Source organism: Varanus komodoensis, unplaced genomic scaffold (genome assembly GCF_004798865.1).
Source record: "Varanus komodoensis strain SLA01 unplaced genomic scaffold, ASM479886v1 scaffold1, whole genome shotgun sequence".
Classification (NCBI taxonomy): Eukaryota; Metazoa; Chordata; class Lepidosauria; order Squamata; family Varanidae; genus Varanus; species Varanus komodoensis.
Genome location: NW_025335268.1, coordinates 133,499,095 through 133,522,253, shown reverse-complemented (window position 1 = coordinate 133,522,253; position 23,159 = coordinate 133,499,095). Strand labels below are relative to the sequence as shown.

General features: G+C 41.5%; 1 protein-coding gene across 2 annotated transcripts in view; it reads left to right on the top strand.

Annotated features, from left to right (window-relative positions):
* The window catches only part of LAMB3 (laminin subunit beta 3), an 85,724-nt gene that overhangs the window by 16,872 nt on the left and 45,693 nt on the right, over positions 1-23,159 (top strand). Inside the window, exons 1-3 of one of the 2 annotated variants that reach the window (XM_044446961.1) lie at positions 5,069-5,168; positions 8,004-8,063; positions 10,969-11,123. The exons of the other annotated variant lie outside the window; for it this stretch is intronic. Of the exons in view, the coding sequence (XP_044302896.1) occupies positions 8,036-8,063; positions 10,969-11,123 (183 nt within the window). The 5' untranslated portion in view covers positions 5,069-5,168; positions 8,004-8,035. Of the gene's footprint in view, positions 1-5,068; positions 5,169-8,003; positions 8,064-10,968; positions 11,124-23,159 lie in introns of those variants that run through there. 2 annotated transcript variants of the gene reach the window in all.

Below are 23,159 nucleotides of genomic sequence, written 5' to 3'. Positions count from 1 at the left end.
GCTTTTTTTTTTACAGACCAGCTCAGAATGCTTCATTCTTCCAATCAGAAATTGCTTAAGCTGTGCAGCAGTATATTTCTGTACAGAGACTGATATGCGGAGCCCATAGTCAGCTGATCTTCAATAGGCGAGACTGAGGTCAGCCGTCTGGTGTAGAGGATTACATTTTTCAGCATAGATAAGATACAATAGCATGGAAGATATTAACAAGCTTGGAATACATGATGATTCTTTATGCTTAAAATGCATATTGTCTCGGTGTATACTGGAGAGGGGCCACAGATCAGAGGCAGAGTAAAAGCTCTGCATTCAGAAGGTCCCTGGTTCAGCATCTGGCATCTCTATGTAAGGGTTGTAAAAGCTCCTGCTAGAAACCCTGGAGAGCCACTGTCCATCAGCATGGACAATACAGGGCTAGGTGGACCAATTCAGCAGAAGGCAGCTTCCTGTGTTCCTTATGGCCATTCTTTCTTATTTGCGTGTGTGCTGTTTTGTGAGGACTTCGTCTAACTTTCTCTGCAACTCAGGTTGCAGTTCTCTTTCAATGTATCCAAGAAGAAGCCCCTTTTAACCCAATGAAGCTTACTCCTGAGTGGACATCTATAGGATTACACTCTATGGGTGTTTCCAGGTGAGGCTTTTATCATCCAATTGCCTGATCCACCAACTTTTAGAAGATGTTGTAATCTTCATGGAGCTCTTAGTCTGTTAAGGAAAAAAAAAAAAGAATAACTTCACAGTGCTGTTGTATTGTTATTACTGGAGCCCTTCATCTGGAAGGAGACAAATAATTCATTGAAATGAATAATCACAGACATACTATTGCATTCCTGGTAGTAAAGGAACGGGCAGTGAAGTAGTCATGTCTTCTGAGCACTCCAAAAAATTTAGGTTGGTTAAAACAAAAAAGGAGTTTCAAAAGCATCTTTCCAAACTGGGATCATGGGCATTAAAATACAAATGCAATAGGTAATGTTAAATGTATGTTTCCTTTTTTTTGTTTTATTTTCAATAAAGGAAACATAAAAAACAAAAAACAAAACAAAACAAAACAAATGCAGTTCAACATAAGCAAGCATGAAGTAGGTTTAAAAACATCCAACTCCAGGTACAAGCTGATGAGATCTGAGCTAGTGGTGACTGAATAAAAAGGAGATTTTGAGGTTGTGGTAGACAGCTTGGTGAAAATGTCATTCAATTGTACAACTGTGTTGAGGAGGCAGATTCCATGTTGGAATAATTAGCAAGGTATTGAAGATAAAATTGCCACAACCATACTGTCCCTCTACCTTTACACTTCCATGTGAGAGGCAAGCTGGTTTCGTTTGTGTCAGGGCATCCAAAGCACTGTTCTGATTAGCCTCCATGAGCAACAAAAATACTGCGAGCAATTTGTAAGGTTAAAAAAAAACCCAGGAAGTGGATAGCTAAGACTAGATGAAAGACGGAATAAAATCCAAAAGAAAGAAAGAAAAAAGCCATTGTAACTATCTTAAAGTTTCAACCACCATGGTAAGCACCTTCTGTAAACATTGAGAGCTCAATGGGACTTGCTCAATAACAGTGTGAATGGGACTGAAACAGTGGCTGTTAGAGAGGCTTCGGCGAATGGGGCGGCATAAAAATGTTTTAATAAATAAATAAATAAATAAATAAATAAATAACATGACTAGGGTTGCCATAGGCTGTAGACACCAGCATGCAACAACAACTCAAAACGTTGACTAAGCTAGGCTGCAAACTTAAACACACTTACTTGGGAACAACTATTGAACTCAGTGGGGGCTTACATCTGAGTAGTTTGTCCATGGCTGGTTGCAGGGAAGGGTTTGAATATTACACTCTGCATCTGTGAAAAGCTCTCACTGATGGGCAAATCTGCTGATGCTACTTAATACCACTGGATTACATCTGGTTGATCATTTATATCATGTCGACATTTCATGTTTACTTATCAGATTCTGAATCACTTTTGTGTTAGATGGCTAATGCTCAGAACAGGAAGCAACAGTTTGAAAGCCCTGATTCATATACAGTCACTTGATTTCCATCTGTGCCTTTGTCCACATGTGTTGTGTTTTACTAGGGCATGTGGATTACTGTAAGGATTAATAGTACAGTTTATTCTACTTTGTTTCCCCATTGATGCCCTTAAGAAAAGTACAAAATGTATACTCATGCAAGCATAAGGATAACAATCATGCCTGCTGCTAGATAAGCCTATTTGTATCTTGGGTGTTAAAATGTATTGTCTTCGTGGAGATGAGTTGTTATTACTTGCCTCTTAAATTTCTGAAATTGCATGATTTATAGATGGGTGTGAAACACATGAAATGCTCACCTTCTGAAATGAAATGCTCCAAGAAATGCTTAGGGAGAATGGGCAAGGGCTCTCCAGAAAAAGATAAAGAGAAGATTATTAGCTGTCTCCACAGATGCTGCTTGCAGCGTTCATTGTGTAGAATTCTCATCCACAGGCCTTTTCCTGGCATGGTAATTTGAAGCAAGTTATTTAGTTCTCACCAAAGCCGTAAAATGGTTAAACAAAGGTTATATTCTGCACACTCTTCTAAAAATAACTCCTCCTATCTTAAGCTCTCAAATTTCATGTCTTCCCATCCCCAAGGAGAACTTAATGCCTTCTGTCTCTAGTCCAGGCCCTGTGCAGTATTTTTTTTCCCTCTTACTCAGATAGACCTGTAGCACTTTGTTCTTAGTACCTAAATTGAATCTCAGTATTCTTTGATCCATTGCACTCAGCTGGAACGCTTGAATTAATAGAATATAGAGTAGAGTAGGCCTGAATGTTCTGTTAAATTAAGCAGTTTGGCATATGTGAGCTCACAGTGTAGCAACAGCCAATTGCTAGCCAATTTTATGTATATGACTGATATATGATGTTTAGATAGCTATCTGCTATAGATTGTGCTGTTGATGTTTAGGTCTGCTGTCCAGTTTCTCTTGCTTCCTTTCTTTTCACTTTTCCATATGATCAAAGGTATCTCTGGAAGGATTATTGGTTAGTCTTGCAGATTTCTTGCAACTGGTATTTGAATTGGCTTCAAAGCTCTAGTTTTTAAAGCTTTTAAAAAACTATACCAGATATTCTGACATAAGCAAAGATGTCCTGAAGATGGCAAAAAGACAGAAGGTCTTCCTAGTGGTGGGCCATGATAGTGAGATGATCTCCTCACTGAGGCCTGCCCACTGCTACCATCTTTCCTGCTTAAGTCTGTCCTTTATTCTCAGGAATTGGATAGCATATGATGTCAAGTGTTTATCTGCTTTTTATTGTATTCTGTTTTAATCTGCTTTATTGTAATTGCTTTTTAAAAGCTCTTTTAAAACATTTTAAAATTTTGTGTGTAAGAATTTTAAATACTATTTTTCATTTTTCAATTTTTGTTAACCTCTGGAGAGCTATGGCTGCTGAGAAACATAGACATGAAAGAAGTCGAATAAAGCTTGAAGCACACAATGTTTTCATTCTCTCTCCCTTTTGTAACTTTACTAACCTTCCCCGACATGCTGAGAGCTGTTGACTGCATGGTGGTTTGTTGAATCAAGATTCCACAGTAAAAAATTTGGCACCGCAGCATTCGTAATTGGAGTCTGAGCAAGCAGTGCAAAAGCCGACACACCCAACCTCTATACCCACTTACCAAGCATTCTTAACACACCCAGGAAAAGAAGAAAGCACCTAACAGGCCTCTAAATCTTTTAGCCTTAGGAGACAGATCATGATTTTCTCCATAACTTTTAGACCCCTGAGCTATAGATCTTGCCTTTTCTTTCAAAAGCTAAAGTAGAAAATATAGCTATGCCAACTGGGATATTAACACAAATGCTTAGGCATGTACTGTGACCTGCAGTTTGGAAAGGAATGATTGATGAGAATTGTTCTTCCAGTGCAGTAACATATACAGCTTTGGGCTCAGTTTAGGGCTTACAATGCCATGGATTAGATTTTCCAGGATTAAGTTTGGTTTACTTAAAACTTTGAGAATTTCTCCAATTTTAATTTCATGATTAACACCAAAATGTTTCTGTGAACATTCATAAGTAATTGGGGGCATATTTTTTCTTGGTGAAATAACAGATCAAGAATGAACAGCAAATATTGCACACAAGTAACAACAATGTAAGAGTAACATTTTTAAAACACCATTAAAAATTACCAACAATGTAAAGCACATTTATAGAACATAAGTGTGCTTTACAATGTAAACCAATTTGTAGAACATAGCCAATACTTTCTTAAAGCATAGCTAAGAGTTAACAAAATATTGTGAATCGCAAGCAGTTTTTCTAATGGAATGCATCTTTGAACATTAACGTAACATGTGGCTATCTGTTGTATGTTCTGTGCATTGGGCTGCTGTTTAAGGGCAGACAAGCAACACCAATAAAAAGTCAACCTTGTATGAAAGCAGAAAAATGAAATATGTGGCCTTTCGGTGGCTAAAGTGGAGAAAGACTGCACAGTGATCAGTAACCCCTCAGTTGTCGATTCTGATGATGTTCCAGGAGGCCTGGTGTTATGGAGGAAAGCAGTATTTACTAGCAATCAGACCACTGAATATAATTCCTGTCAAACAGCTAATTGTGTGCATGTGTACAGATCAACAGGCATAATCGTCCCCCCACCCCATGTTCTGTGGTCTTAGTGGTGTCATGAACATCTACTATATGGCTCTTGGCCATCACTGATATGTACATTTCAAAAATTTTGATTGTCAGTTCATCTTGTTTTGCACAGTGCTTTCATCCTTTATGCATTCTTTTTGTTTCCAGAAAGGTGTGCACTCTTTTTTTCTACTGTTGGTGCAATGAAACAAAATGAAACCAATCTCCATCAGATGTTTTAAAATAACTGTTTTGTACATTCTTGAATTTGTGTCTCCTGCTTAGTTGGTGCAAAGCTCTCTGGTTCATTTCACAGTGAACCTGCAGGTGCTTGCTGTCTAGGAAGTATAATGAGTTATACAGAATACGGGTGTGTCTGTCTGAAGAACGCATTGAATCACTCATTTTATCATCATTACTACACCCACAGGAACTTACTTCCCCAGGTGAGGCTTGCTTAAAAGCAGAGAGGGAGAGACTACGCTCAGGAGACCAGGGCAGGGATTCAGGTTGACCGTTTAAGCAACAAGAGCACAGCGCAGGTATGTTTATGCAGTGGGGTACTGGGAGCTGTAAATCATGCTTTTTGGCCTGGAATATATGCCAAGGTATTTCTGAATCTTAGCTGAAAGATTACTGGTGTGCTTTCAGCTGCCTCTGGGCTCCTGATTATGGAGATTTGGTTTGGTAACAAAAACAGAATTTACAGCTTGTTTTGAGTCACTCATCCTAAGTAGCTTGCAGCACTTCAAGAAGGAAGATGTTATCCAGAATGAACAAAAACATTCTAGATACTTGTTATCCACGATGAACAAAAACAAAACAAAAAGTACTAAATGCTGGGATCAACAGCACATGCTGCAGATAAAGTTTTACAGAGCAGCTTGTTGGCTCTATAGAATTACCGTTGTGTCCTGTGCTCATTTATGAAAGATATAACCATAAGTACCTTATGTATTCTTGAAATAACTAGCTTTTCTGTAGTCTGAAAAGACATGTTGTATATTTTGTTCCCTTCAGAAAGCACTTTAAAAAACTAACTGCAGTTGGTTAATGCTTTGGATAGAGTCTTATCTTTGTAGGATATTAAAAAAGGATAAAAGGTGAATTGAGCAGTTACAAGTTACAAGCTAAAGAGCACATATAAGTACCCCTGTTTTAGAATCAGTTTTGCTTATGTGAAAAACAAGACTAAAAGTGAAAATTATGCTATACATATGCGTGGGCAGGTTTTGTGTAGGATACTCATAAATGTTCTCGTGAGCCATGCAATTCATGTTGTGCTGTAGAACAGCTATACATTGGATGTGTGTCAATACAGCTGAGTACACAGTTGGCATCTCAGATGGATTTTATTCCTCTCCTGGTCATCATGTTTGCATCTGAAGTTTTCTTATGGTACATTAGTTGTGATATTAAAAGTAGTAGATGCTAATACACAACATCTTTATGTCCGAAGGCAGCAGACACTGAATGAGTTGATTTCCCCACTGACTCACTCATAGGTCACCCACTGATGGGTTCACATAATACAACAACCCATCATAGGGTGACCTAAGATTATGTGAAAAACAAGACTAAAAGTGAAAATTATGCTATACATATGCGTGGGCAGGTTTTGTGTAGGATACTCATAAATGTTCTCGTGAGCCATGCAATTCATGTTGTGCTGTAGAACAGCTATACATTGGATGTGTGTCAATACAGCTGAGTACACAGTTGGCATCTCAGATGGATTTTATTCCTCTCCTGGTCATCATGTTTGCATCTGAAGTTTTCTTATGGTACATTAGTTGTGATATTAAAAGTAGTAGATGCTAATACACAACATCTTTATGTCCGAAGGCAGCAGACACTGAATGAGTTGATTTCCCCACTGACTCACTCATAGGTCACCCACTGATGGGTTCACATAATACAACAACCCATCATAGGGTGACCTAAGATTAATTTAGGGGTTGTTGTACCAATTCTTGGATTCATGTTCTTAATACCCAAGTGGGGAACTGTGGGGAAACCACTAGGCAAGCACCAGTGCTGGCTCACCCATAATTTCCAGGTTGCACTTTGGGGCAACTGTCACTAGTCTGATGCTTCTGATCATGATTTCTTTTTGTTTTGCCACATCATTTTTCCTTCCCCCTTTTACCCCTGCTCCAAGATTCCAATCTATACTTTCCAGATTGACAGCTAGTGGGAGCCCTCAAAAACACCCAGGAAAAGTTCATTAGGTACTAGTCCTGGACATAGACCTAGAGGGGAACTTTTTTTTTGGTAAGCTGTCCAGAGATTCTGGTATTGGATGGCTTATGAAAACTATAAATAAACAAACAAACAAACAAACAAACAAACAAAGTTTTCTCCCTTTGCTTTGATGTGACAGCCATGAAAGGAAGGGATGGCAAGTAAAAATAAAGGCCCACAAAAAGTGATAGTAACTTTATCCTCTCTTTGCAGTGACATCTTTATTGGTTTGAGTGTCCCAATCCCACCCTGCACAATAGGTCCAGGTTATGCCAATGCTTCAACTTTTTCCCAATATTTTAGGAGGAAGGCCTTCTCAGTGGCTGCCCCCAACCTTTGGAACTGGCTTTCTAAAGAGGTTCACCTGGTGCCGTCTCTACTTTCATTTTGGCACCAAGCAAAAACCATCCTCTTTTGCAGATTTTACAAAACCCAAATTTAACAACTGGTTGTGCTCACTCTACTCCAACAGATTTCCTTCCCTCTTCCCCCTGTACTTGCACCTTGTTAGTGACTTAGAGAGTCCTTTTGGGCTATTTAACAGCATATAAATTGGAAAATAAAATAAAACTATGTGCTCAGGAAGAAGGGGTCCATTTGCTAATGCTGGTTTTTGTTCTCCCTCAACAAAGGGTGTTTTTTTTTTTTTGGTGGGGGGATGTCTATTTGTCACTTTTTTTTTCTTTTGGAAACAGGCAGAGCAAAACAGCATAGTTTATACAGAGCAGTATATATGTGAATTCCACCATAAGCTAAGTCTTCTGTTGTGCTCACTGTGGGTTGTTCAGGCAAAAACCAACCCACTCTAGCTTATTGTAAGGGTAGGTTAGTGGGATATCCCATTCACCAAAGGGTGGTGGTGGTTCACATGTGCCCATGATGCATCTCTTTTTGTGCACAAAATTGTATTCAGTGAAATGAACGGAAAGTCTAGATTGCTAAAGGAACTTCTTGTGGAGTGACAACATCCTTTTACCTCTCTTTTCTGCTTCTTGCTGCACTGAACCTATCAGACAAAAATTACCTAATTGCAAAACCATGGTGCAAAGTTGGTGCCAAGGGAGGAGTAAAGGAATTTGTACATTCCATGTCTTTCTTTATATCACTGAATTTATTTTATATTTTTTTCTCAGGTGACTCTTTAAGGTTGTAGGATCACAACATCATGATGTGGATATTTCTTTTTTTTCTGGGTGAGTGTTTCCTAAGCATGTATCTTAAAAGAAAAGAAGAAAAGCCATTGAAAGTTGGCAATTGTTAGAGTGAAAGGTAAATTCTGTTGTTCAAATGTGCTTACATATAATCTCAGTATGAAGCTGGATAAAATCATATACTTTCTGTCCAGATCACTCTCAAGAACTACAGCAACTATAGGCTCTCTTTTTGTTTTTCTTCTTCAAACAAGCCACCCTGAAAACCCATGGGCTGTTCTCAACTTTCTTTTACCCAGAGTGGATTGTTGTGTCATCAGAACCCAGACAAGTGAGCCTGCTTTGGGTAAAACAAAGTGGTCAGTGAGGAGCAAGTCAAGAGCAGCAAAAAGACAAAAAACCAAAAATACCATTCTGTTGCTGTTGGCAGTCTAGTTTGTGCTGCTGCAAAGGGCCTGAGTGGCACACTCAAGGGGCTGTCTAGTTGGCCAGCCCTTGAATTTTTTTTCCAGTAAATATTTTCTAAAGTGCCATTATGGTCACACTTGCAGGGGTCTAAAGGAGGGAAGCATCAGCTGGGTCAGTGTCCTGGAGGATACTTGCTGTCATGATACAGCAGTATTAACTGTGGACATGAACTCAGAGAGGGTCCAGACAAGTTTCTTCCCTGCCCCCTTTCTTTTGCCCTGACAGTCGTCCAAGGATGAGCTGTTGTGGCACAAATGATCTTTGCTTATAAAAAGAGGGGGTTAGATTTATACTCCCTTTTCAGAGAGATTCTTGTGTTTCTCTTTCTAGTTCTTGTCCTCATAATCTTCAGAGTGAGGCACATGTGAGGCAGCTGCTGTCTTTTTTCTGAGATTGCAGCTGCTCAGGAAAGTGAAAAGTACATTCCAGGGAAAAGGGGCTTTGACAGCTAGTTGTCAAAACTCTGGGTCCTCTTTCAAAAAGGATTTTGACATAGCAATGGGTCCTTCTTGTCAGGGACTTAGAAAAAAGAAAGGAAAAAGTATAAAGGAAAAGTCTGCCATGAGCCAAAGCATGGCTTTCTATCTAGCAGTGGGGAGAAGACAAGGCATTCCTGCCACGATGTCCCCTGGGATGTGTGAAGCATGGGGCAAGCAGCCCATGGTGTGTCTGGTTGTCTGCTGGATGCACTGTGGCTTGTTCTCAAAATAACCAGTCCATCATGGCTTATTGCCAGGGTAGGTTAATGTGATGTGTGAACTGCCCATTAGCTGGGCTTACTCGTAGACAACATGATAACCTATCCCTAAGGACTGAGCATGAGTTGAATGTAAGGTACTATTGAATCAGGACCAGTGGTGATGAAGGCCTTGGTGAGATGTGATCGGGTCGGAGGCAAAGCTGAAGTCAGATAAGGCCAAGGCATGGCAGGTCCAAAGGCAAGGCAGAGACAGAAACATACTAACAAGGTATGGTAAGACCAGAGGTGAAGGCAGAGACAGGAATAGGCAAAGGTCAGATACTGACAAAGTATGACAGAACCAGAGGTGAGGGTCAGAAGCAAACAAAGATCAGGTACCTGGTGAAGGTATGGTAGGACCAGGAGCAAGGCAGAATCAGGAATAGGCTGGAGTCAAGACACAGATGAAGAATTTGCAGGTCTGGAGGCAGAACCCATATTAGGAACCCAGAACATCCACAATGAAGACTTTCATTGCTGCAGCAAAAAACTAGGCAGGCCTAAGCAACGGTTAATATGACCTCCTGTGGCTTCCAGCTGGTTCCCATAATTGTAGCTATTCTAACCCTTGCAAGCACCTCTAGGCTTGGTACCACTCCTTCAAGTACTGGCAATGTGAAGCAGGCTGCCTGCTCTAAGAAGCCACTTGGGGAGCCATGCTGCTCTGCAGATCCTGTCAGGACACAACCATGTTAAGAAACTATGGGTTGTTAAGTACAAACAACTCTGGAAGAGAACCTATGGTTGTGAACTGTGGGTTGCTCATGGTAAACAAACTATGGTTTGTTAGCATGGCTAAGCTCAGACAACACAATAGGTGGGTTTGCATGACACAAGAAGCTGCAGTAAAATATTACTGTTGTGTGTCTGTTTTGTTGTCTGGATGCAGTTCCTGCATGGTAGGATTAGTTTCTCAATCAAGAGAGAATCAATGATCTATTCTAATGTTTCCATGCTTCACCATTGCCTCTCTGGTTATCCATACTCAGGATCACTAACAAGAGCAGCCACTTAAGTAGCCACTTCTAACCTTCAATCTCTGCTTCCTTCAGCACCCTAGCAATAGATGCATCATTGCTCACTTTATTTCCATTGGCATAGTGGTGTGTTTGTGTCACTGTTTACTTTTACTTTTGGAAGGAGGGAAACTGCTTCCAAATCTCTGTGGGGGCTGGAACAGCTGGGGAGTGTGGAAGACATGAAGATACACTCGGGAGGAAGAAGGAGGGGCACCCACCGAAGCAGGAGACCAATCAGAAGGAGACTGCTGTAGTCCGTAGGCAAGAATAGGGAAAGGGGAACAATTTTGCTTGCAGGGTCTGCTGGGATATGTGGATAGGCCACGAGGATAAAGCTGTGAGTGTGGAAACTGTGCTGCCTGGTAAACCATGTGATTGTCAGACTGCTAAGTTGAAGCAAAGAATCTCTGTGCCATGCAAACAGTGCTGAATTGTTTGTAGTGTCGTGTGAACCCAACCAATAACCAATATTTCAACAACAATCAATGGCTTAATGACTCAGCCCTTGAATGGAGGTTATCATGTTGTCTGAACTGAGCCTAAGGAATGAAGTCTGAATTATTTCCTACTTCCTTGGTCAGTCAGCGACCGAACTACCTGTTTTGTTATCTCTCATTCTGTGAATCATTTAGGCTTTACATTGCCACTAAATGTTGTGCTTATGTTCCCTTTTTATCTTAACTTACACTATTACTCAAGTCCAGTTCTTGTTTGATTCTAGTTTCTCCACACCTCCTGGCTGCACAGAGTACCTGCTCACATGGGGCATGTTACCCACCCGTGAGAGACCTTCTTGTTGGAAGAATCCATCATTTGAAAGCCTCCTCTACCTGTGGACTTGTCCAGCCCGAAACTTACTGCACTCCTTATGGGGAAGTATGTATGGCCCAGATCATTTTTAAAAGAATGGATATGGGACTTCTTTAACCAAAACCACCATCTTTTTAAATAGAAAGAGGCAAAATTGACAATTTACTTTGGCACCAATGTGTTTCAAGGTCCTTGGGGTACGTAAAAAATGTCCTTACCTGTCTGCGGAGCATTAAAGCATTAGCTTCTTCACCTGCCTGAGTGAGGCAGAATCCTCCTTATGTACAAAGTGGGTTGTTTCCCCTTATGGAATCAAACCATGGGGCTGCACACAATGCATTCAACATGGATCAAGAGCTAACTTGTTCCAACAAACAGTAATATTCCATGCCACATTTCTGTTTCAATGTGTATCCTTATTAGGTCAGCTTCTACATGCCTCAGCATCTACTAAGAATGGAATGCATGTCTACCGCATTCATAGTCAGTGTGCCAACTGAATATCACACAGTACATCCATTCAGTTTTGACTTCCAGAGCCTTTTGACCCATGTAAATTTAACAATAGCATTAGCTATTTCTGTCAGATGTGTAGGAAAGAAAGCTATTTCTTTCCTACACACATTTTAAGAAGAGAGTACATAATAACCAGGTTCAGATGACATGATTACCCACACAGAGGTACAAGCCATGCACTATAGATGAATGCTGAAGCCCCATTATTTGCCTGACAGAAAATTGGGTGAAATGTGAGTTGCTAGTCCTCTTTCCCCTCCTCAATCCTCCTGCAGCTATCCCAGGGGCACCATGGGAGCACCAGGTTGTCTGCATACCTGCTTTGACTGAGAACCATTTTGTCTTCTTGTGGCTTTTTCCTTTTATTTCTAATAATCCCTGTTTTGGCAGCTACAAACAGTCCTTTCAAGGTGCTCCATAGGGACTTTGGAGGGCCTGCTTTGATTGTCCTTTTTTCCCCTTTCCATAATGTGCCAAAGAGTTGGCCACATAAATATTCCCTCTCACATTCTTTCTATCTCTCTCAATCTCTCACCAGATTTTGCAGAAACCTGTGACCCTAGTGTAGTGTTGTTGTGTGCATGGGGACTCTGGGATAAATATAATGCAATGGGCATGCCCACTAGCCAGGTCCAGCAGGTACACATCCAAATTAATTCTTCCTTTGGAACTATTTGACAAATGGTTCCAAATGGTTCCAAAGCCATGAGTGATCCTTACGTGGGAAAATGGAATAGCCCCTCAAACTTCCCCTCACAGCAAGATCCTTGGGTTATTTTTGGGGAGCTCATTTGGGGAGTCCTCACTTTTGTACTGCTCCTGAGATTCTACAATTTTGGGAACATGCAAAAGGAGAAAGTTTACCTTTTGCAGGAGTAAATAATTTGATAGGTTGAAAAGTGGGAGCTGTGTTTTGACAGATCTAAAAGGGGGGCGGGTTCAGAACTGGAATGGACAGGAGTGCAGTGCAAACTCCTTGACTTGGCCAGGTGACACAAAGGAAGCAGATCATTTACAGTTTGGTGTTCCTGGCCCTTAGCCTGCAATCAGCAGGAGCCACCCTGAGGGTGGATCCTGAAGCTTTGCTGAAAGAGAAGGAAGAAGGGGAAGTTTCAGATTGGATTCAACTCTTTACGTAGGCAGATGCTTCTCCCACATATCTAAGAGAATGCCGCTCTCTTGCCTGCCTGCTGCCTGCCTGCCTACCTGCCTGCCTGCCTGCTTTGCCATTCTTCCTCAAAATTTCAGAATGGTTGTCTGACTTTCTATTTCCATTATGCAAATGTGCATGTGCAGGGACATGGAGGGCTGGTTAACACTTGGCCTGGCTACACAGTACAGGACACGAGACATAGGAATGCACCTTGGGCTCATACAGCCTTTCACAATATATGTATAGGGTATAGTGACAACAGGAGCCTTCATATAAACTTATGGGGTTCAGAAGACGCCTTCAGAAACTCAGGCTCTGGGCCAAATCTAGCCCTCCAGGAATCCTAACCAGCTCTCTGGGGTATCTCATACTGTGGTACTCCTGTCCTGTAGCTTTATCCTCTTCTCTGGACTATCAGCTGTTTGCTTTTTACCTGGCTATTCAGTATTCTTCTTTCATAAAAGCTTGAAATGCTTGTCCAAAGACTTAATTACTGGCAGTGTGAGTCGTAAGCTAAAATATAAAGGTATTTTTGATCCTGCTCCTTTGGCCCATCCACCACTGGAATGTGGCCCCCAAGAACTCTGAAATGGAAATTGGCTCGTGAGCTAAAAGAGCTTCAGCACCCCCAGTATAGGGTCACTGTATGATCTGTCCACCATGCATACATGTTCCTCTGAGTAGTGTATCAGGGAAAAACATGCAACGTGAATTTCTCTAAGGTGGAAGCCCTACCTGTGCTTAGGGCCAGCCCATTGCTTTCTTTCCCAATGTCATTGCTGTTGGTTCCAGCCTTTTTGACTTTCCTATTAACTCTTTTGCAAGTGAACAAATACCTGTAGCTGCAGATGGAAATCAATCTGTTTGGCGAATAATGGTGGCACTTTCTGGCTGTTCTGATGCAGTTGTCTCAGGGCATCTGAGCTGAAATGGAGTAACAGCGGAAGGCAAAGTAATAGCACATTTCAAACAAGGCCTGAATCAAATGTTAGGACAGTGGCCTAGCTGCAGCCAAAAAGACACCCCTGTGAGTGCCTGCAGGCATGAGAGTTCAAGGGGGTTTATCAGCATAGTCAGACGTGGTTGGTACAATGTTTGATTTTGAATTGAGAGGAATTTATGGAGAGGGGAGGTCCATGGAGCGATAACTAATTGTGAGCTTCTATAACATGCACAATAGATCACATATTAGTACTCTATGCTCAGTGTGTGTGCGTGTGTGTGTCCCTCTTCTTCTAGCAACAGACACAGAGTATCTATTCTTCTAGCACAGATTAGAACCCCTGTTTATCCCTAAACATGTATTGAAAAGGTGGTAAATATTTTACTCCTCTTTACTTGCCGTAACCAACAAGAAGTAGGTCAAAGGGTATTAAAGGGTGACTAACTTGTCATACGATTCCAGCAGTTCCACACTGTATTCATACTTACTGTTACAGCTGACTCATCATAGTAACTGTGAGGATATTACTGGCTAATGACTTTCTGTATAGAGATAGTTTTAAGATTGCTTTCAGGCTGTGTAAATTTGAGACAGGATTAGAATCCTTTTTTTGATGTACTGATTTGGACTGGAAGGGATGGTAGTTAAACAGTTTTTTCAAACTAGATGCAATTCTAATACTGTTCTATTTAGGATTGCTTCAAACTACTATTTTCCTGAACAAAGATTACCTCTGCATTAATGTATATAGTTGCCATAATATGAGTAAAGTGTGTAACTGAAGAATGAACTAAGTTGTTCAAAGCAGCATATGAAATCCACCCTCCCCCAGCTTGTACATTGCTCTTTGGCTTTTAATATCCTGTTATGTTCGCCAAAAGCCAGTACTACAGTGACATTAGAATAAAGAAGGTCAACTTGTGGTCATCCAGATGCTTTGGAATACAACTTCCATAATTCTTCATGATTGGCTATCCTAGCTAGCCCTACTGGAAGTTGTAAGCTGAAATATTTTGATGGCTATAAGTTGCCCATCCATGCATTAGAAGATGCACCTGGCAGAATCCCCTACTGGGAGTCTAGATCTAATTCTAGCAAAAACCACCTTTAGTGTCTTGTCTTTCCCCAGCATTTCTGCTTCCTGCCCTCCCAGCATACAGCTTCTTTTGGCTTTACGTCATGTGACGTTTCTTCATTCCAGCTTCCTTCTGGTTAGTCTCTTGTTGCCTCAGTTCCTTGTTTTCTCTGTCCTTTCTCCAAAAGTCATGTAGGCTTCACTTCATGTCATGTAGGCTCGCCATTTTTTAAATCATTCGGGCTGTCTGTCTCTTAGTTTCCTTCCATTTCAGATTTTTGGGGCTAACTTTTAGAAGATAATGGAGATTTGCAATTCACTTCCATGCTTCCTTAACATTTTGGGAAAAGCAGTGTGTATGTGTGCTGGGAAAGAGAAGATTATGAATTCCAAACCAAGGGCTGAGTTTGACATAGATTAGACCACTCTGGTGAGGCATGCTGAAGTCACACCTTCAAGCATTAAAAAAAATAATAATAATTCAGGTGTTTTGGCTACATTTGAAGGAAATCTCTCCTGGAGGTCCATGAAGTTCTGATGGTACTTTTGTGTTTATTGCAATTTCCAGAAGTGTAGAAACGTGGTAGTTTTCTCCATCATGCCAAGGAATCACCTGAATTTGCTAAATTTTCACATATCAGCTGTGAAAGGCACAGGGGCACTATCTGAAAGACATTTGGTAGCCCAGGTCCCTAAATTTGCATGGCAAACTTAGCTCTTGGCCTTCTGTCAGAGCTCTGAATATGGGATGGGGTGGGGTGTTCCTACTAAAGAAATGTGATGATATCAAACCCTTGATGAGGCCATTATTGCCTGAAGTGAGGTTTGTTCATGCCCCTGCATATTTCACATGTGTGCAGAAGAAAGACATAATGTATTCTGGTCCTTGCTACATTTGCTGATTATTGACATGGTGATTCATTCATTCATTCATTCATTCATTCATTCATTCATTCAATATTTGCATTTATATACCTCCCTAATAACCCAGAGGGCTCTCTGGGTGGTTTACAAGCATTAAAAACCCACCAATCCTAAACAAATAAATACATTGACTATACCACGACAGTGTACAATAACATAGTTAAAATGAATTAAATAAATAAACCATTAAAATTAATTAACTTTAAAACATTGATTAAGTAAAAAGGTCTTGATCCATTCAAAAGAAATCTTGCTAAGGGGTAGTTATGTTAAAAGACAGCAAAACATTTTGGTGTATCTTAGAAATGAAAGTTATGGCATAAAATTTAATGGACTACAGCCCATTTCATCAGCTGCCTGAAATGCTATCAAGCCTGGAGCTGCACCATCCTGAATGGAGTTAGAAAAGAACTCAGTTCATTTCACAATCTAAGCAAAGATGGCCGGTTAGTATTCATTCTGAAGCAGCATCAATGTGGCCTTTTGCCAAGCAGGTCACAGGTCAGTGCATAGGACTGTAGATTTTCAGCCTGTTTCTATGCACATTTACTTGAAATGATTTCTACTGTCAGAATCCTGGAATCTCAATTTGAGAAGGGGGAATAAAACTTGGGTTCGTGGGAAAGACCAAGCGTCCAGACCATCTGAGGCTTTATTGTTTTACCCCAAGGTTCCCGGGGTACACTCACGATAATGCAGGCTGCATTACCAGGCAAGCAGAGATGAACTCTGCTGCAAAGCTTCAATACCATTACAGGGCATTTATAGGTACACAGGAACAGGGCAATTGATGACAGAATGCAGAGATTACAACAAGATTCTGAGGTCATCACATACAGAACAGATAAAGAAATGTCTGTCAATCACACTGTAACAATGAGATTAGTATTGACACTTTAGTTGAGTAACTTGAACCCATCTCCAGGTCTGCTCAGACATGCAAATTCAAGCCACTAGAAACTATTCATGATAAGCTCAGACCCCTATCTCGACTCTAAACATTCTGCATGATCAGGGCACATGAAGCCCTCCAGGCTATCAAAAGATTATTGTAAACTGAATTCCAACAATGACTATTTATAATGTATATTTGGGCTAAAATGGCCTATTGTAGCCTACAGCTAAAGGTGAGAGAAAGGAGTGGGGGAATGCCATTTTAAACAGTGACAGCTTGGTTTTGAGAAGGAAGACAGGATTTGATCCCACAGTGCAAAGGCACACAGGAGTAATGCTTTTCAAACAGGATTTACCCAAATTTTCCCAACACTTACTCAGTTCAGTGGGATTTCCTGTCAAGTAACTGCATACATTTGAGCTGTTCTGGGAACATTCCATTTTCTTCTAACTGAGGCTGTAGAAGCTCAAGCAGAAAGCTTTGTTTCTAATATGCCCTTATGAAGGGTCTAATCTTTAACACTCCCTTCTCCACCCCTTTTGGAATTTCTAAAGGCTGAGAGCTCTGTGGGGAGTAGCAGGAGCACAAACAGGTAGTTCTAGGTAGCCAGATGCAAACAAGGACAGCACTCCTGAACCTTTCACATTTGAAAGGTAGGCCAAATTTATGAGAGAGGCCATTTTTCACAAAAGCAAATCATTCCTCCCCACTCAGCCTTTGTGACATCTTCCAGAACCCCAAAGCAGTTGGTGAAAAATACCTGAATGGATCTGCTTGATTTGCATATTTACCAATCTATTTGCATAATATTCAAATCAGGCCAGTTGGATTGGGGAGACATGGGATATTGTGATCCCATCTCTACTTAGCATGCATTACTCCCCTTTTAGCAGATGAGTGGCTTAATTTTGAAACCACAGGCTGCCTGGCATACTTTTCATAAAGCACGTTCCCCTTTTTTGTGCCAAACAGTGGAAAGTCCATTTTTGCAACCTCTGCACAGGGTATGGAAGGAGGGGCTGTGCTTGCTTGCCTTCCTCACACTCTGTCCTGCTGGCCAATGTGCACTGTCTGAGTCTAGTGCCAATCAGGGAAGTGTCCCAAAGTGTGTGTTTTGTGTCCCAAGGCCTTTTGCAATCCTGTAAGTTCCTTGCTGATGGAAGTGCTCCAACCCTGAGCCCCTTGTCTGCTGCCTCTACTTTGGCTGTGATTCCTGCTAACCTTTATACTTTGTACCCCACAGTGGCAGCCTGTAGCCCAGGAGGAGGCAAAGTGCAGCTTACATATCCACCACTGGATTTATACGAAAAAGAGCATTTAGTGATTTGAAGGCGCGTGATCTCGAAACCTTGCTTGGTGGATGCACAGCTCTGTGTTTTCATCTGAGGTTCTTTTTTGCTTCACCCCTTCCCAAAAGGGCTCCTGTTCTTTGAGTAGTTGGGGGAGAGGGAGGAATTTAACAGGCAAAGTCTTTTCTAGTACACTGACAGCATTATGGAGATGTCTTCCTCTCCTAAATTTCTGCTTGTTATGCAGTGTATTTTATTTAGGAAAAACACCTTCCTGCTAAATTTCCAATGCATTACAACAACAACAACAACAATAATACCAATCCTACATCCAGTTAAAATAGAGATGGCAGAAATAAAATAAAGCAGCAGCTGTGCATCCACCGAATGCCTGGATACCAATCTAGGTGCAAGGCAGGCCACCCTTTTGTTCATGTGGCACCACTAAAAGGGCCTTTTCTCTCTGCCATTCTCTGCCCCGTCATGGATTACAGTGGCATGCAGAGAAGGATCCTTGGTGGAAACTTTAATTCCTAGGCAGATCCATATATTTTATTTATTTATTCCACATTTGTATACTACCTCCCCTCCAAGGTGCTCAAGAGGACATACAGAGGTTTGCAAGTAATTTATTAACATGTCACCTTGTCCCTTCTTCAAGATGCTCATGGTAGGATACCTGGCACTCCCTAATTTGATGTTTCTGACATTCCTGTGAGGTAGGCATGGCTGAGAGATACTGACTGGCCCATTTGCTCATTGGGTTTCTTGACTTTGTAGACATTTGAACCATGATCTCTCAACTCCTTGTCCAGCAACTAAATTCTATGCTACACTGGCTCTTACTTTAAAGGCAGGTTAGTTTATTGAGGTCATTCAATTTGTTCAACTAACTTCTGGTTTTGGTACCTCACCTTCCATGTGACAGGCATATTGCCTGTGACTCTCCTTAAAATTGTAATGGAAGCATTAACAGATAATGTAAGGTGATATTTTGAACCTACTGATGTTTTCTTGGGGTGGGAAAAAAATGATGGCAGGTCAATCTATGTTCATCTTTGTGTGAAGTGTATCTCAGCATTCCAACATTTTCGTGGTGAGGCCAGATAATCTTGGAGGCTTATACATGAACTCACCAGCCTAACTTTCTCAGTGTTTATCATAAGAGAGACCATGGATATTAAGACGTTGTTTGTCTTAGGTCAAGGACACTGACTTTCATGATTATCTTGCCTGGCAGTGAGGGACTGTTAGGACATGATAATCTCAAAGAGTGAGAAGATGCTTTTATCCTCTGAGATACGGAAGATAAGAGAACTATGTATATATGTATAGTATGCACTGGGCAAGCCGAGGGAAGCAGCGTCTTCTTGGTTGCTGCCCTAAGCATTCTTCCTTAGAATCAAGTCCCGTGGAATTCAGTGGAACTTGCTTATCTGCTAATGGTGGGCAGCCTTTCTTCCTAGCCTAGCAGGCTTTACTGTCTGCTGGTTGCTGCTGATGTTGGTATGGAGAACTGCTCTCCAGTGTTACAGCTCCTTGAGGTGATACTATGTGGAATCATGCTGGGCAGGTTGTGGGCTGCTACAGCCTCAACAAAAGCTTTCATATCACCTAAGGAGGGTAAGTACACACAGTGCCTTGTGCCACCAATCCCCTTCCCTTCCTCACCTTCCCCTTGCCTGGTTGCAGGCCGCCTTCCTTTTGTTTCACCTTCCTTCCCTCATCAAACACACTCCTATTCTTACTCCTTCTCTTCACCACCACCACATTGGCTCACTGAAGGGTTGCTCTGACAGAAGGTATGGTTGGCCTGCCTGTCTCAAAAAGACTCACTGAGAGGATTTTGCACTTGCTCAGCGGATTCTAAGAATTGGCCGGAGGGTGGGTGGTTGAGAGCAGCTTCCTGCCCTGTTTTGCACTGAGGACCCTTCAGGACGAAATAGAAGTTGGACAGCTTTCCCAGAGAGTGGGGCTGGCAGGGCATTCTGGAGTATCTGCAATGTTGCCATGCAGGTGCATGCTCTCAGTGAAGTCCAGGTTCCCACTGCTACAAGTACCGTACCTGGCTGAGGTGTGATGGTAGGTAGCACAATTTGTTACTGTGCTACCTGCCGAGGAGGCTTCACCCTGCCTGCACTGCAGTACTTGAAATGGTCCTGGACAAAATCAGATTTCCCGATCAGTGAAATCAGGTGACTGTGATAGCGATTGGTATGCAGCATTTTGTTTCTAATCTGTATGCATACGCAGATTGCCTCGCCTCGCCACACCTTGCTTCACCACGCCTCGTCTCACCTCACCACGCCACGCCCCTGCCTTGCCTCACCCTGCCTTGCCTCACCCTGCCCTGCCTTGCTTCATGTTGTGTTGCATTGTTTTCCTTTTCTAAAAAACCATTTCATAAGCAGTCAACAAAGAGCAGAAATTATGGCAGTAGAAACACAGAGCAGGCAACTTTGGGGACCATGAGTACATTTTGAAATTTGAGGAACTAATCTGGGCACAACCATAACTTTCATGGAACAAGTAACCTTCCCTGAAGTCTTCATGGGAAATTAAGTGGCACTAGGATTATGTGATAATCCTTAATGCTTCCACTAAGAAAATATAAAATAACTTTTTTAAAAATAAAAATTAGGAGCTGCAGGTTGCCTTAGTGAGCACCAAGGAAGGTATTTGGTAATAGCAAAATTATGTAGAGAAACAATTATTAAGCCAACTTCCCTAAGTCTTCTGTGACATAAACACAAATGGTACCTTCTCCATAAAACCTGTTATACAAATGTAGCACTGTGCAGATGATTCGATATTGTTGTGACTATTAGTTATTTCATATCTATTCTGCCTCACAGCAGAAGCTCTCTGGGGAGTTTATACAATCCATAAAATCATACATCATTCACTGTCATGATCCTGTATTCAATGGATCACTCATGTTTTATAGGTACTGAATTGAGATCTGCACATACTGATTTTCCTAATGCCAGTTAAGTTCCTTGTACCTGGAACACAAAAATACAGAACTGGGAGCTTTCCGTAACCACAGCAAATCTTTCCAGTAGGGTGCTTCTTGCTTGCATCACTTCTGACAAGGATAAGTTCCTAATCCATACAGTTTAAACCCTTAACAGCATTTCCTGGTCTTTCTGTTTCTTTCATCTATTAAGACTTTGATCTGCTGCAGAAACTAATAATCTTTGTGCACCCCCAAATGAAAGCATGACATACTTTTTCCACTACCATTCAGCAGAGAATTCTCATAAGAACAGCTGACTTGTTCATTGTGGTTTCACCAATCTGTTTTTTTGAGCAAAGTTGTCCAAACCTTTTCTTAGGTGGTAGAGAAAGTGCTTAAGTGAACAAGTCTTTGAGACAAGCAGTTGCTTGTTTCCAAAAAGAAATATGAGTTAGAGGGATTGCTTTATCAGATACAAGATACACTGTACTTCGGACTATCATTACAGCTCGCTAGTTCTGAAAGGCTGTCTGGCCAGTGAAAATAATAGAAAATAATAATATGACACAGAGTCATAACCTGCCTTTGGCAAGAGGAAGAATTTGTAGCTTTGACCTCGTCTGCCCATAATGACAGCCCAGAATTGGGCTGTTACCTTATTCAGAGATACCCATGATTTGTCTGCCAGATAGACATGCAAAGCGCCTGGTTGTTTCCCCCACCCCAGTTGTTAATTCTCTCCTCTTTTTCCCTCTCCCTCCCCTCCCTGTATCTGAGATGCCCTTATGATGCTAGGGTACTCACATGTAGAATGGTTGGGGTTATTTTGCAGTGAGGGAATCACACAGAACAGTAACCCATAATTAAAACAGAGTTCACATCCTAACAACAAACCATGATTTCTCTTAGTGAGTTCTTCATGGTGAGCCACCTACAGTTTCAGGTTTCTACATAATGACAACTCAGGATTCAACAACTCATACTCAGGAGTTGGTACATGCAAACCAGGGAACTGCATGTTGGACTTCAGCAATGGGAGAGCCCTGATTTCTGCCACCTGATCAGCATTTAGCTTAGATGGAGAGTTTGGGCAGCCAAATGTATGTCACAGAAGGTTTCTTATTGTGTGTTTAAATTTTGTTATTTTATTTCCGATATTGCCATGAGGACTTTGAAGGCAAAGTTTTCCTAAGGCTTTGCCTTGAATTAATTTCATAACTTTTATTATGAAAAGTATAATGCCACAATAGCACGTTTATTGAGGTTTACAGTTATTTAAACATACAAGCTGATTTTGGGGAAAGCAAATGGATTTGTTCATACTTTTACACCAGTTGGGTTTTTCTTGCCTTAACCAAGCTATTCCTTGATGAGGATATTAGCCAATTTTCAGTAAAGCTGCGCTCTAAGCCTAGTAGTGGTTTTGGAGACCACTTCTTCAAACATCCAAAAGAAGATGACAAAGTTGGGGTGCAGGCTACAATTTACACCAAGAACCTGCAAGAGAAATAGGTCTTTCCTGGGCTGAATCCCTTTCTTGCAGAGGGGAGCTAGTGAGTGCTGCCACTCCTGATTTCAGGTAATGAAGAAGGAAAGCATGAGTCCTTGATTATGGGAGACAAGACATCCAGTGATGGCATATGGCTTTGGCAAACAAGGAACCCAGTGATTTTAGTGGGTAAGAGGCTGATCCATCAGTGATTCTGGCATGCAGACTTTCCTCTGGGAGAAGACAGACTGAGTAATCTCAGCAGGAGCAAGGCAACTTGCCACTGGGGTGGGATAAGCAGTGAGTCATGTAGAGATTTCAGCAGCATGGGCCAATTCTTCTGGCACTCTGATGACCAAAACCTGGGGGTTCTAATGCAGGTCATAGAAAGTCTACGGCATGACATCACAACTTTGGCACAGCAGACAATGCTCACAGGCACCAGAAACGATGGAACGCACTATGCTACAAAGACTGAAGCTGACCTTCAGTCTCTAAGGCACAAGGAGGTACTTGGGGGATGATGGCTGTACTCACTGAAAACAAGACTCCTGGATACTTCCTGCTATTTCCATCCTGTTAAGAAAATGACATTTCGTGCTCATGACTGCCTGGAGTCCAAAATTAGAAGAACACTGCTGGTCACTGACCAGGTTTCTTGCCAGATCACCCTTGGTATTCAGCCCATTAGTGATCTGCTCAGTTTTTACTTCCACCTTTGCCATTGGGGTGTGCATTTTAGGCAGTCCATTAGAAACAGATTTTCTGGATCTGCTCTTACAGGAACACTCTCAAACCCTTGCGTTTCCACTGCCTTGTCTCACCTTCGCTGGAGCTGGGGGTGATGATGGCTAGCTTC